The 15,593-nt window shown below is 51.7% G+C and overlaps 3 protein-coding genes across 3 annotated transcripts; all 3 read left to right on the forward strand.

Moving 5' to 3' along the window:
- Positions 1-1,438: 1,438 nt before the first annotated feature.
- On the forward strand, positions 1,439-3,018 carry erg13 (hydroxymethylglutaryl-CoA synthase; the record flags this gene model as incomplete). The annotated part of the gene is made up of 4 exons (XM_043302500.1): positions 1,439-1,498; positions 1,576-1,678; positions 1,741-2,822; positions 2,881-3,018. 4 exons carry the CDS (start codon positions 1,439-1,441, stop codon positions 3,016-3,018), a joined length of 1,383 nt encoding a protein of 460 aa, XP_043158435.1.
- Positions 3,019-4,858: 1,840 nt separating this feature from the next.
- Positions 4,859-9,254, forward strand: Asppvi_006600 (uncharacterized protein; the record flags this gene model as incomplete). Its single annotated transcript, XM_043302501.1, has 6 exons — positions 4,859-6,795; positions 6,901-6,999; positions 7,078-7,944; positions 8,006-8,496; positions 8,553-8,639; positions 8,689-9,254. The coding sequence occupies 6 exons, from the start codon at positions 4,859-4,861 to the stop codon at positions 9,252-9,254; spliced, it is 4,047 nt and encodes a 1,348-aa protein (XP_043158436.1).
- A 1,834-nt stretch (positions 9,255-11,088) lies between these two features.
- pmcB (putative calcium-translocating P-type ATPase(PMCA-type)) lies at positions 11,089-14,971 on the forward strand (the record flags this gene model as incomplete). The annotated part of the gene is made up of 5 exons (XM_043302502.1): positions 11,089-11,157; positions 11,219-12,061; positions 12,114-12,544; positions 12,591-12,733; positions 12,789-14,971. 5 exons carry the CDS (start codon positions 11,089-11,091, stop codon positions 14,969-14,971), a joined length of 3,669 nt encoding a protein of 1,222 aa, XP_043158437.1.
- Between the last annotated feature and the right edge of the window lie 622 nt (positions 14,972-15,593).

A 15,593-nucleotide genomic window follows, 5' to 3' on the forward strand; every position in this document is an offset into this window, starting at 1 on the left:
GGTAGTGACAGATGATTGAAAGAGATAAATAATAAGATCGACCTCATGTCAAGACTATCTACGTAATCCCGTCCGTATGTAGTCCTCAGGCTTGGCAGGAACGACAGTTCTACATTATCGCCAGCTAGATGTCACCAGCGTCTACGGAACAATGACGCTGACAATATGGGATTGAAAAGGGCAAATATCGAGAGTAGAACCCCGCGACTCTGATAGGAATGGAACAAGTGTCAGATTAAGGACTATGGAGTATGGGGGACTAATAATAATCTACGATCTACTATACGTACTAGACTGAACGGAGTACAACATCTATCATGATGCGATCCCCCAGCAGGGCAAGTCATGCAACACATCAGAAATATTTTTTGCCCAATTACTGAAAACTATGATTATGATTGTTGGCGTAATGGAATTGAGACACAAGAATTTGTCCCACTTGGTTCCGCAGAACCATGAGGATGATTGTTGGGAGATTAAGCTGTGCTCTATTGTGCTGCGAAAACATCAGTACACTACTCCCCGGCTAGAGCAGTCCTTGCTCACCACTGCATGGTCCAACCCAATAGTAATGGGGAAGTTGATTCTAGAGATTTCATTATTGCAAAGGGTCAACTGACCAGAAATACTCTTTGAGAAATTAAGTTTGTAACTTCAGGAGTCGGTGTGTGAGTGCGTATGTCGCGTCAATCCTCTTGAAAGTATGCAGATGGAGTATAGGAATACTGGATGGAATATCATCGCCATCAGAGAGGACTGATGACAAGCATCTGGGATAACTGAGCTAGCGGGAAGTCTCTGCTCCATTTTTACCCCTTTTTTCGAAAATTTCTTTTTTGCTTGCTCACATTTTCGTTCTCAATGCACTGTCATATCTCGAGAATGTCATAGATGTCGACTCTGCATCCATACTCCTGTCACTACATATAATGTTTTGCCTCTCCAATATCGCAGTTTCCACTCTGATTCGCCAGGTCAGTCCCTACTACCTAAGCGGGAGCCTAAGGCATCACTGGGTGCTTCGCCATAAGTAGAAGTGGACCCACAACACCAAACCTAGATAGGCTTAGTAACGGAAGAGGGCCCCATTTGGACCGATTCTTTTTTGGTTTTGCCTCTGAGAAAATGGAATGGAAATCCCCTCGACAGGAGGAGGGGGTACCTACTAGTAGGAGGGAGGAGCAGCAATAAAAAATAATAGGTAAGACGATTCTGGCAATCAGTCGGCCATTGCTTTCTTTCTCTTTTCCTACCTACTGTTTTAAAGGTACACCTGGCCCTCCCTCCTTCTCTTCCTCTCCTTCCCCTCTTAAGTTTCACCGTCTTCGCAATCATTGTCTGCTTCCGTTTTGTGCGTGAGAGACTGCCTCTTTAGTGTTTACCTTTTACCTTCCTTCCTCCATATATAATATTCCTAATTCGCAACCCCTTCGCCGCCATGTCTGCTCGTCCCCAGAACATTGGTATCAAGGCCATTGAGGTCTACTTCCCCAGTCAGGTATGTTGGTCTGCTTCCTCTGCACCTTGTCCTGTCCCAACATTCCCACTTCACCACAGTGCTAATGGTATGTCCAGTGTGTCGACCAGGCGGAGTTGGAGAAGTTCGATGGAGTGAGTGAGGGAAAGTACACCATTGGTCTGGGACAGACCAAGATGAGCTTCTGTGATGACCGTGAAGGTATGATCTTCCCACTACCCTGCTCCTCGTACACCCGAAATGTTAACTGGTCACCTCCGCAGACATCTACTCCATTGCTCTGACCACCTGCTCCTCCCTCCTGCGCAAGTACAACATCGACCCAAAGTCTATCGGTCGCCTTGAGGTCGGCACAGAGACCCTTCTTGACAAGTCCAAGTCGGTCAAGTCAGTGCTGATGCAGCTGTTTGCTCCTCATGGAAACACCAACATTGAGGGTGTCGACACCGTCAATGCTTGCTATGGTGGTACCAACGCTGTATTCAACAGCATCAACTGGGTTGAGTCTTCTGCCTGGGACGGCAGAGATGCCATTGTTGTCTGCGGAGACATTGCCCTCTATGCCAAGGGAGCTGCCCGCCCCACTGGTGGTGCTGGTGCCGTCGCCTTGCTGATCGGCCCTGATGCCCCTATCGTGTTCGAGCCTGGTCTGCGTGGCAGTTACGTCACCCACGCTTATGATTTCTTCAAGCCCGATCTCACTAGCGAATACCCCGTCGTTGATGGCCATTTCTCGCTCAGGTGCTATACCGAGGCTGTTGATGCTTGCTACAAGGCCTATGCTGCTCGTGAAAAGGTGCTCAAGGCCAAGGTTCAGAATGGCACCAACGGAGTCGAGCAGGATGAGGCCAAGACTGCCCTCGACCGCTTTGACTACGTCCTGTTCCACGCCCCAACCTGCAAGCTGGTGCAGAAGTCCTATGGCCGCATGCTCTACAATGACTACCTCGCCAACCCCAGCCACCCTGCCTTTGCCGAAGTGCCTTCTGAACTGCGTGACTTGGATTACGACAAGTCTTTCACCGACAAGACCGTCGAGAAGACCTTCATGGGTCTGACCAAGAAAACCTTCGCTGAGCGTGTGCGTCCCGGTCTCGACGTTGCCACGCTGTGTGGTAACATGTACACGGCCACCGTCTATGCCGGTCTCGCCAGCTTGCTCAGCAACGTCACCTTTGATCCTAGCCAGCCCAAGCGCATTGCCCTCTTCTCGTACGGTAGCGGTCTCGCCAGCTCCATGTTCAGTGTCAAGATTGTCGGTGATGTCTCCGGGATGGTTGAGAAGCTTGACTTGCACAAGCGCCTCAACGCCAGAACCGTCCTACATCCTCAGGCTTATGATGACGTAAGAAGCTAATAAATCCCCCTTCTTGATACTCAGATTGACTGACCCCTATCTTCAGATGTGCATGTTGCGTGAGCATGCCCACTTGAAGAAGAACTTCAAGCCTACCGGCAACACCGACACGCTCTTCCCCGGTACATACTACCTGACCGAGATTGACGACATGTTCCGACGAAAGTATGAAATCAAGGCATAGATCGTTGCCGAAACTTGACGATACAATTTCTTTTTTCCCTTTCCTCCTTGGACATGATCAGGCTTCTAGACCGTTTATTAGATTCCCTCGAGCGTCACCTTATTTAGTCACAGCGCCTCGATAGATCGAGTCCTGCAGCAGCTTGTCGTGCTGGTTCTCACGTTGATACCTTTTTTGGGCTTTTTCTTTCGGAAGCGAAGACAAGTGGTTATATTATCGAGATGCGTTTAACCCAAGCAGCACTGGAATGGGGTTCACGAACAGATCAAACGGCGTGATTTGGCTGCTCTGTTGCTGTTGATATTAATATTCTAATTGAGCTATGACTTCTCAAATACCACAATTTATTCTGATGACAATCTACATGGCCATTTTAAAATCGTCGCTGGTATTCCATAAAGGATAGCATTAGGGCTTCTTCGCAGCCTATAGGTCACGTGATATGTAATCATCCAAGCATGGGTTTCCAAGTTCAGTATGCCAGAGAGAGAATAGTCATGATGTTCAGTCGAGTCGGGATTTGTTGGCAAACATGAAACTTTGTGAGCCAGTTGCGGAAACAACCGGCTAAATCCGCTGATTTCATGTTCGCCTTTCCTTACTGACTACTAGGTACTTCAGATCATTCAAGCATCCCCGTAAGCCAGCGAACCGGCAAGCCATCAAACCGCACCTCACTCCCCTCTCTTACACCTGCGTTCCTTCATCCAATCTCATAATGCAGTCTGAATCGAATTGCTTTTTCTTTTCTGATGGCAAATGATTCGCCGATTCCAGAAGGGGACATGTCAATTAAACTGCACCTCGTCAAGGATGAGCCACTCAGCGAGCTTGACGCCGACCTTGAACGGTGGCCCGGCGCCTACTGCAACCACCTCAAGTGCTCATGTATACCGACATCTCTTCGACTTGGGTATTCTTAGAAATGGAAGATCTGAAACCAGGACACTTTGATTTCACTCGCTGAGGCTCTCTGGTCTTCTCTGCGTGCGCCAGACAGTCGTTCCGTCGCAATTGCTGCCTCTCGGCGCTTTGATCTCTGAAGACTTGTGCGCCTCAACGAGCCACGCACCTCGAGAAGTATCACCAGTCGTATCTGGCTCTTCATCTGCTTGCCGCCGACTGATGAGTACCCAGGCGTTACGCTCATCCCTCTGCGATAAATTCCCATTAATTTGGCTACAATTACCCAGAAATAGCACGAAACACGAGTGTTGCCGATTTTAGATCTTGTTCCACGAGGCCTTCGAGCCATACCCTGAAGGGAATGATTGAGGATCTTGTTCAGATCCTGAAGAAATGAGCAGATGCAAAAATTAGCAACATTTTGACGCGCGACTGCTACATGAAACACTTATGCTTGCCTTGTTTACCCATGGTCTCGTCTGTTTCGCGCATCTTCTTAGAGATAATCGGCAGATCATGCCTCGAGACCCTCGTTCTACAGTTCTCAACACCCCAGAATGGCTAGTTTACTGGCGTTAATCTGGAGCCTCCTCCATGTTTCAGGTTATTCTATTCTGGATCTGTCTATCGTATGCTTTTTTTGGCCTGGCTCGGGTGGCTTCTCAACGAAGAGCATTTAATATCCAAACATTCTCCGTCTTGATGCCTCAAGAACTCATCGTTGTCACTCACATAGAACATGACTCGACTGTGCTAGCGTTTCAATTGGAACATCTCGACACCCTCGCTTCTATCCTTCTTTGTCACCTCGTTGGTGGACATTGCTCTTTCACGAGTCGCAGGAAGCTGGTTCTTCCGGATAACTACTCGCTGATCATTCGTTGTGAAATAAAGAATCGTGATTGAGTTCTACTGTGACCCAGAGATCGACATTATGTCCCTGGAATATTCTTACTATCAACCGACGACACCGCCACGACTGCAATTGGTGGAGCTTATTGGAGCCACCCACAGTCGTAATGCGTCTGATTCATCCATCTATTCCAATGATTCCTCACCGTGGTCGGCCATGACCGCTGGAACCAGTCCGAGAGAAGCCTCTCCTCCAAGATACCAGCACGGCCCTGCTCTGCTGCCGAAAATCAGGTCGCAGGATGTGGTGATTGAGCCTGCGCCTGCCCCTGGACCCCAGCGCCATCGTCGCGTTCTCTCCAATACTCGGAACCCGCCAGGCTTCCTACCTTATCCTCCCAGGCGTCCAGACATTCAGCGGAATGTCCTAGAAATGGCGGATTGCCTTCCTCTGGTGTCACCAGCTACAACCTCGCCCATGTATGGTTCTCACAATGGCTCCACACTGTCCTCCCCTGTGAACATTACGCCGTCGCATAAGCGCAAGGTTTCCGGCGGGCATTCTCGATCAGGTTCTGTTTCCAGCATTGACGAAGCGACCCTGAGTCGATACGGCTATCCGACCTATCGGCATCTTCCAAAGTACACCACGCAAGCGCACCCTTCGCCATCCGCCCCAGTCACCCCGGTGACACCAAATATTGTGGTACACCGGTCATACTCTCAGACCTCGCCCAATGACGGCTCTCCGTCCCCGGTCCAATGTCAGACTCAGACGCCACTTGTCCTTCCACCCTCCCCATACGGGTATGCTCGAGTTCCGAGCGCGCAGCCTTCGCCCGTTGGCATTGCGCCTCATGCGGAGGGTCTGATGCCGCAGTCGACTACCTTGCTCTCCTACCTGACATCTTCCACTCAAGCAATCAATCTCGTTCGTAATGTCAGCGTGGTTCCCACACGAGGAATGCACGACTATTTCTGGTGGGACATTAGGAACCTGCGTAGCTGGACCTCGTTCACGCTTCAGACGTTTAACTCGATCAATGGCCTCACCAAGCTTCTGAGGACTGCAATCTCCTCCGATTTGACTCCGCCAGTCGCGGTAGCCCCGTCTCGCCTGTCTCCCGACTCCGAAGCCGCGTTGGTTAATCTTATACGGGACATCTATGGACCGCGTGTCAATGCCGCGCTCGCTGTATCCCAAGGACCAGAGCATCTAAAACTCTATCCGGCGCCTAACCTACGGGCTTCAAACAGCAAGAACACAGGTGGACCGCACTTTCTTGCCAACTATGCGTCTGATACCGAGCAGACCAGTTCCGGTATGCCTCGGGGACGGCTCGTCGGTATCGTCAAGAGCTTTGACCGCTGGAACACGGGCATGCGCAACGAAGCGCCTCACCGGCGGGTGGAGTACCTCAATGGTCTAGCCCATCTGCAACGGTGCATGCGCGAGCACTCATGCCGATACGGCTTCATCATCACCGAGATTGAACTTGTTTGTGTGCGCGCGGGGTGCGACGAAGGAGACGACGTGCCATATTTTGGGTTCCTGGAGGTATCGGCACCAATTCCCACTAACATCGCCGTGAGTCCGGAAGAACTGGGGCTGCAGCCAGCTTCTTTTGCCCAGGCACAGTCACCCGAGCAGTCTCACGACAGTCAATCAGCTGGAGCAGAATGCGACCCCACATCAAGGTTCGAAGACGGCCTTAACGTCCCGATGACTGCGAGCTTGGCCTTGTACTTTCTGCTCATGCTGTCTAAATCGGTGCCCTTGCCGTCCCAACCCTCTGCTCACCTCAACGTAGGCGGACCTGGAGCACTGACCCGCCAGCGGATTCTCCCAGAGGGGAAAGACAAATGGATACCGGAACCACAGATCGGAGAGCGACGAGACGCGAAGCGAGTTCGAGGGTGGGTGTGGCCTCAAGACGCCTGGCATCGCCGCGAGGGCGGAGGTGTGCCGCGGCAGAGGGCAAATGCAGCGGAGGAATCGAAGCAGAAGAAATGGCACAAGTAATGTCTGATTTAGATATTTGTAATTAAGCATTATTGTCATATTAATCTAATTTCTACTTGGATACTTCTGAGCACACAGGTATGGATGCTGACAGTAGTTAGAATCGGGTCGACTCTACCCGGTCGACGACGAAACCCAGCAAAGGTATCCTTGCAACGAGATTATCAAGTCCAAGAGGCCATTGAGCGACAGCTACGCCCGTAAGTGAGACTGTGAGCCCACATTCCCGATCGATCATGCTTGTATCCGCGCTGAGAACCCCCGCTTATCTCCCCCAGGGTCCCCAGCAGCGCTGCACATCATCAACTCCAGGAAGAGCAGACAAGGACCTTGGGATCCAAGTACCTCCTGGGTGGTGGCAGCAACCATCGCTATATATCATCGAGTACTGCAAATAGCAGCCGGCAACATGGAACTCTCTCACATCGCTATCATCTTGTCACAAGCCGCATCGCCGCACCGACCTTCATCTACCATACACAACCCAACACAATGAGCAAGACGCAGCCTCCCTCCTCCTTTCCTATCCCCACCCTCCACGATGTAATCATCATCGGCGCCGGACCCTGCGGCCTCGCCGTCGCCGCGAGACTGAACGAAGCGACTCCCTCCGCTATGTTCACCGACGAGGAACACCAGCGCTACCACTGGATCAACAAGCATAGCGGACGGATGGCGCTCGTGCAGGCTCACGGCAAGAAACTCAACGCCGTCCGGGCGGAGAAGTGGCAAAGCTACGACAAGCGTCAGCGTCAGCGCCAGCGTCGACGCTCGAKTTCCTCTTCTACAGCCTCGGATAGCTCCGGGGGAGGATCTCTCTCCTCTCCGCCGTCATTGTCTTCGAGCCCGTCGTCGGTGGACGGGCAGGAGGCCCAGGCGATGGGCACGAAGGGAGGAATCTCGATGCTGGTGCTGGACGGGACCGCGGCGGGCTGGATGGAGCGGTGGCACCGGGCGTTCAGGACGCTTGAGATTGCGCAGCTGCGCAGCCCGATGTTCTTCCATGTGGACCCGGCGGACCGGGACGGGATGCTGGCGTATACGCAGGAAACGGGACGGGAGAGGGATCTGTGGGAGATTCCGGGGTGTGTGGGGAAGGAGGTCAGCAAGCATAAGAAGAAGAAGAGATTGCGGGGAAAGCCTGTGTAAGTGAATTTGTGTTCTTTGGCTGCTATGTTTAGGGGCAAGTTGCTAACAGGGTTCTAGGGCAATTGGCGAGGTGGAGATTGATGAACGAGATCGCAAGGATTACTTCTCGCCGTCGACGGGGCTTTTTGCGGACTACTGTGCTAGTATCATTGAGCGTTATGGGCTGGATGCACCCGGTCTGATTCTCCAGAATGAGGTCGATGATATCCGGTATAGCTTTCATGAGGAGATCTCGCCTGGCGAGAAGATCTTTACAGTGACTGCCAGCGACGGGAGGAGGTTTTATAGTCGGGCTGCGGTGTTGGCTATCGGGCCGGGCAAGACGAAGGCCTTCCCGTTTGAACTGTCTGCGGAGGAGAAGATGGGTGCTTGCCATAGCAGCGAGATCCAGACATTTCCGAGTCCTAATGTGAAAAGGAAAATACAGCAGAGACAGGAGACGAACGTCGTCGTCGTCGGTGGAGGGCTGTCGTCTGCGCAGATTGTCGACATGGCTGTCCGAAAGGGTGTCACCAAGGTGTGGTATCTCATGAGGTCAGACCTCAAGGGTAAGTCGGACACATTCTAGTTAAGATAATCTAGAGTGCGTGCTAACGAGAGGTAGTGAAACACTTCGACATCAGTCTGCCTTGGATGGGCAAGTTCCGAAACTTTGAGAAAGCAGCATTCTGGGGCGCAGACACCGATGAAGGTCTGTCTCGTATTTCCCACCTAACGCATCAGCACTAACATCCAAGTAGAACGTCTGGAGATGATCAAAATAGCCCGTAACGGCGGCAGCATGACGCCCCGCTACCAGAAAATCGTAAAGCACCATGCATCTCGCAATCGAGTCTCTATCCACACGCGCACCGTCATCTGCAGCAAGGAGTACTGCCCCTTGTCTCAGACCTGGCGTCTCACCACAGACCCTCCCATTCCGGACCTCCCCCCGATCGACTACATCTACTGCGCAACAGGCATGAAGTGCGACGTCCAGGAGCTCCCGCTCTTGAACCAAATGCACCGCAACTACCCTATCGAGACTAAGCAAGGGCTTCCGTGCATCACGGATGATCTCATGTGGCGCGCTGATGTGCCTCTGTTCGTGACCGGGAGGCTGGCTTCGCTGCGTATCGGCCCTGGGGCGCCGAACCTTGAAGGAGCACGGCTGGGGGCTGAGAGGATTGCGTGGGCCATGGAGGAGGTGCTGGGCAGGAAGGAGGCGGAGGATGATGAGGTGGGACGGTCCAGGGAGTGTTTTTGTGGGCTGGGGAACCGATATGCTGAGCTGTTAAACGAGGGAGAATTGGATTGGGAGGAATAGACTAGCGGTCGTTGCAACGCTCCACATAGACCAGATCGTATTCCATCGTATCCGGCTCCAATAGTAGCATGTGAATGATGCGTTTACCCTGCTGACGGTAAACACTACGTGTACAGACCTGGTGATTGTGGCTATGGAGAGATGACCCAGACACTAGGTCTTTGTAGGAACAGGCTGCAAATAAGCTTACATGGCGAGCAAGGATGTAAGACGCCAAATACGCCTGTGCAGCTGCCTAAGATGGCAAAGTGTGTATAGAATGGGACTTGTGTATGCCTTGACTAGGTAGTAGCTGTGCTCTTATCATGATGTTGAAGAAGTATGTAATGTCCATACAAAAGTTACACCACTGGACAGACTGTACCACCTGGGCAATGCTGTAATCTATGACAATACGATATATACACAACTGATAATGATGCTGCCTACAGCCAAGGCCCAAGGGACCTTCTGCTTCGCTTCTTTCTCCATCGTTATTCTTCCAACTACCTTCTTCTTGCTTACAGAGTTGCATCACCCTCGTCAATCATCCAACAAGCTTAAACCAAAATTCTAAGCCTCACCTAGTCTCAGTGAGGCTCGTCGCTCGTGGTGACTAGTCTACCCTGGAACGAATACGATCACAAGCCGCTACCAGGGCCACTCGCCACAAACGCCACAACTGCGCCACATCCTTTATCCCTGGTCCCATTCATCACAAGCCCTAGCTGAGATCGCGAGCTTTCGCCTCGTGCAGGTTCCTGACCCTCTCAATGATGGAGTCTCGGCGGTTCAGAGAGATAGGACGAGAGTCCTGAGGTGTGGCGCAGCACCCCAGATGTGGCTGCTTGTCAAGCGTTGACGACTGTTGTGACAGTCACATGGTTTATGACCTTACTCTCAGTCAACAAAGCTCTTACTGGATGACTGGACGGAGCAGTATGCCGTGCTGATTATCGCATCCACATACGCATGCCCAGATGCCTCTTCTGTACGCGTGGGTCAAATAGCAAAGTCTATTGTGATTTGCCTATCGGCCAAGCGAGGCGCAGCACCGTCGGCTCCAGACACTATGCAGGCGGCAAAGCTCACTGGCTACTCCAATAGTCGCACAATGCTCAATCTGATGCGCGCAGTGGGTGCATTGCAATTCCGCCTCAGTTGAGTTCTGGTTCATACTGATATGAGCGCCTTTGGGGACCAATCATATGCGAGGTCTCTCTCTGGTCCTTGTCCCCCTCGCGCTTGGCCTTCGTTTGGGAAATTGTTTTGCAGGCGCCGTTGACGGCCCATTCTCGTGCATTTGTGCCGAAGTATGGGTGGGTTTGAGGAAGCCCCTGGCGTCTATACTGGTTGACGTACTCGTCCGTCGTCTGGACTTTGGATGAAACGGAGCGTTCCTAGATTTGGAGTCGATGATTCATCTTTCTTGGAGGTACTGGCCGAGACTTTATTCCTCTTATTAAATGTTCTTGTCTGGGAATGCTCCGCACTGCAGGACAAGGAGGGCAGTGCTGAAGCCAAGCTCTTGGGCAAGTTGTGCACTGCAGCGTCAATACCTGGTCAAGTGAGGAGGAGACAGAATCCTTTCGAATCTTTGGATTACTGTATCTAGAGTGTCTTAATTATGCCTTTTTTATTCTTTTTCACCTGCCCCAGTCGGAAATTGCGTCGAATGATGTTTTTGGATAAATGATATTTCTCGTCTTACCAAGGCAGACTCAGCCACTCTCAAAGATTGATAAAACCCCGTCTACATCGCTTACCTCTGCTTCCGCCCCTTCTCCGACTATATTGATAGATGATAATTATTCTTTTCAAATTATTCTACTAACCTAGAATTGTCAGACTGATCATGCTGACACCGAACGGAAGCCGTGATGACGGCCTCCTAAGTCCTCAGGCTAATATCCAAGATAGAGGTGTATGTGATCAGCCTTGTCATTAAAAATGAATGGGATGTGCTAACACTGAGCAAGCGACAGAGTCCTTTCTCACAGTCAGTAGAGCAGCCATCTTTGTCGCTGGAGATTCCATCAACCGTAGATTCAAATCGGTTGATGGTCCAGAATGATCCCCCCCGGACGCCAAATTCGATAGACGGGGACACACTACGTCCCCGATCAGAATCATTCGCTTCAAGCGCGGACACTGTTACACGGTCCCGGGCAAACTCAGAATTTACCATATCGAAAGAAGCCTACGATGATGTACCTCTGTCCGAGGCCCTGACTCCGGATCCGCGGAATGAGCAGGATTTCTGGGTCGAGAACAACAAGTTCGCCTTCTCCCCGGGCCAGCTCAACAAGATGTTCAATCCCAAGTCGCTCGCTGCGTTTCAGGCGCTCGGGGGACTGCACGGGCTGGAAAAAGGGCTGCGGACGGATTTGACGTCTGGGTTATCCGAGGACGAGACTCTCCTAGACGGCACGGTCGATTTTCAGGAAGCGACTTCTAGCGACCAGAAACTCTCAAAAGGAAATTCACACGATGTGCCAACGGCACCAGCACCGGCAGCAGCGGCATCAGGCGGCGGGTCAAGGTTTCAGGATCGTGTTCGCGTCTTCAGCCAGAATAAGTTGCCTGCGCGGAAATCGACGGGTTTCCTGAAGCTGCTATGGTTCGCTTACAATGACAAGATTATCATTCTGCTTACAATAGCCGCTATCATCTCGCTGTCTCTGGGTATCTACGAAACAGTCGATGAGGGGCATGGCGTGGATTGGATCGAAGGTGTCGCCATCTGCGTGGCTATCCTGATTGTAACTGTCGTGACTGCTGCGAATGACTGGCAAAAGGAGAGACAGTTTGCCAAGTTGAACAAGAGGGTAGGCGGATCGGGTCCCACGGCTTGCCTAAAATGTTCTAACCATGTCACAGAATAGCGATCGGGAAGTCAAGGCTGTCCGCTCCGGCAAAGTGGCTATGATCTCGATCTTCGATATCACAGTCGGCGATGTACTCCACCTGGAGCCCGGCGACTCTGTTCCTGCAGATGGTATTCTCATCTCTGGACACGGAATAAAATGTGACGAGTCCTCTGCCACTGGAGAGTCGGATCAGATGAAGAAGACCAATGGACACGAGGTCTGGCAGCGCATCGTTAACGGAACTGCCACTAAGAAACTAGACCCTTTCATGATCTCGGGCAGTAAAGTCCTTGAAGGGGTAGGGACTTACCTCGCGACCAGTGTCGGACCGTACTCTTCCTATGGCCGTATCTTGCTCTCACTGCAAGAGTCGAACGATCCCACTCCTCTTCAGGTGAAGTTGGGAAGACTTGCCAACTGGATCGGATGGCTTGGCTCTAGGTAGGATAACCAGCTCAATATATAGGACTCATGCTAACCTCACTAGCGCTGCCATCATCTTGTTCTTCGCCTTGTTCTTCAGATTCGTTGCCCAACTGCCGAATAATCCTGCCAGTCCTGCGGTCAAAGGCAAGGAATTTGTCGATATTCTTATCGTTGCGGTCACGGTCATCGTTGTGGCCATTCCCGGTACGAGGCTCAAGAACCTTCAGCATGAAATCAGCACTTGACTAATTCTCCTCAGAGGGCCTTCCCCTGGCCGTAACACTAGCTCTTGCATTTGCCACGACACGAATGGTCAAGGAAAACAATCTCGTCCGTGTACTTCGTGCTTGCGAAACCATGGGCAATGCCACGGTTATCTGCTCCGACAAGACCGGTACTCTAACACAAAACAAGATGACTGTCGTCGCTGGGACCGTTGGAACCCAAAAGAGCTTCAGCCAGGACAGAACGGAGAATGACCACCCGTCCGACGGCTCGACGACAGTGGCCGGGATCTTCAAACAATGCTCAACTGCGGTACGCGACCTGATCATCAAGAGCATTGCTTTGAATTCCACCGCGTTCGAGGAAGAGAAGGAAGGGTCCAGAGAGTTTATCGGAAGTAAGACGGAAGTGGCATTGCTGCAAATGGCCAGAGACTATCTCGGCATGGACGTGACTACTGAACGTGGCTCTGCGGAAATTGTTCAGCTGATCCCCTTCGACTCCTCCCGCAAGTGTATGGGTGTGGTCTATCGTGAGCCCACGGCAGGTTATCGTCTTCTGGTCAAAGGGGCCGCTGAGATCATGGTTGGCGCATGCTCCTCGAAGGTCTCCGATCTTAGTGCGTCTTCGCATGGTCTCATGATCGACTCACTCACCGAGAAGGACCGCCAGAAGATGCTTGATAAGATCGAGTCTTATGCAGTGAAGTCCCTGCGCACTATTGGTCTTGTGTACCGGGATTTCCCAAGCTGGCCTCCAAAGGGTGCGCAACGCGTGGAAGACGATTCGTCTGCAGCAAAGTTCGAAGATCTCTTCCGCAACATGACTTGGCTTGGTGTTGTGGGTATCCAGGATCCCCTGAGACCCGAGGTGCCGGCTGCAATTCAAAAGTGCCGTACTGCTGGTGTGCAGGTGAAGATGGTCACTGGTGACAATATCGCAACGGCCACCGCCATCGCCATATCCTGCGGAATCAAGACAGAGGATGGCATTGTCATGGAGGGTCCCAAATTCCGTCAGCTATCAGACGACGAGATGGACGAGGTCATTCCCCGCCTGCAAGTCCTGGCCCGTTCCTCGCCCGAAGACAAACGGATCTTGGTGGCACGGCTCAAGAAGCTGGGCGAAACCGTGGCTGTCACCGGCGATGGCACTAACGACGGGCCGGCTCTGAAGACGGCTGATGTCGGTTTTTCAATGGGTATTGCAGGCACGGAAGTTGCTAAGGAGGCCAGCTCTATCATCCTTCTCGATGACAACTTCAAGTCTATTGTTACGGCGATCGCCTGGGGCAGAGCTGTCAACGATGCCGTAGCAAAGTTTCTCCAATTCCAGATCACAGTCAACATTAGTGCTGTCGTCTTGACCTTTGTCTCCTCCCTCTACAGGAGTGACAATACAAGTGTCCTGAGTGCGGTTCAACTACTCTGGGTCAACCTGATCATGGACACCTTTGCCGCCCTCGCACTTGCAACTGACCCCCCGACAGAAAAGATTCTCCACCGCAAGCCCGTCCCCAAGAGTGCATCGCTTTTCACTGTGATTATGTGGAAGATGATCCTCGGACAAGCCATCTACCAGCTTGGCGTCACATTTATGCTCTACTTCGCTGGCGACAAGCTTCTTGGAAGTCATTTAGGCACTGACAATCGTCAATTGAAGCTCGACACTATCGTTTTCAACACTTTTGTTTGGATGCAAATCTTTAATGAATTCAACAACCGAAGACTTGACAACAAGTTGAATATCTTCGAAGGCATGTTCCGGAACTACTGGTTCCTCGGCATAAACTGCATCATGATCGGGGGTCAAGTAATGATCATCTACGTCGGAGGTGCAGCCTTTGGTGTGACTCGCCTGGACGCTGTTCAATGGGGTGTCTGCATCGTCTGTGCCATTGCTTGTCTGCCATGGGCAGTGGTCTTGCGATTGACACCCGACCGGCCCGTCGAGATTGTCATCAACTTCGTCGTCCTAGTTGTGGGCACCACCTTGCGGCCGATTGGCAAGGCCTTAAGTGCCATTTCGAGAAGATTCTCGTCTATGATGCAACCTGTTAAGCGCTTCAGCCATCGTGTCCTGCGTCGGAACGCAGAAGAGGACGGCTCCAAAACAGAGAAGGAGGAAGTGCCCTTGACAGACCTGGAGCAGCAGCATACGTCCGGAGCACCTACGACACCAGTAGTTGTGCCTCCCATTACCATTACGAGCTCTTAATGATTTCTATACGACAACTCGGCTTGATTCCCAGTCGCTTCTGACTGTGGCACGGCCTACTCGCACTTTACGTGATTGACGACGTTTCCTACACATATTCATTGCATATACTCTGTAAAGATGGGTTGGCTTACTCTTTTCTGTTCTCATGCTCTACGTTTGTCTGCATCATTTGTTGAGAGCAAATGACTGGCGTTGTTGGCTGGCTGTCTAGCTTGAGCGTTCTCTGACTTTGTGAAAAAAAATTGTACGATAGTCGAATAGCATATGAGCGCATCATCTGATTGCACCTCAAAAAGAATTTAGAATTTGTTAACTTCATCAATCTTGCGAGTAAATAGTAATATGAGGACCACGTAATGGTAGAGTTTCTGCCTAAGGCTGCAAGATCCACCTCTCCGCACCGCCGCATCGTGCCCCATCGTCCTCAGCAGGCGTCCAAATCAACCTGTCTCTTAGCTGTCCCGTCTCGCTCAATTCTCCCTCCCTAAATTTATAGCCATACAAGCAATTGCTGAACGGCTGTCTTAATAACGATCTGACCGGCACACCAAGAAAGCCCACTCCCCGTTCTTCACATCAACGCACGTCATCTTGGAGCTTCCCCCGCTTCATTCCACCG

The sequence above is a fragment of the Aspergillus pseudoviridinutans genome (genome assembly GCF_018340605.1).
Source record: "Aspergillus pseudoviridinutans IFM 55266 DNA, scaffold_4, whole genome shotgun sequence".
NCBI classification, from domain to species: domain Eukaryota; kingdom Fungi; phylum Ascomycota; class Eurotiomycetes; order Eurotiales; family Aspergillaceae; genus Aspergillus; species Aspergillus pseudoviridinutans.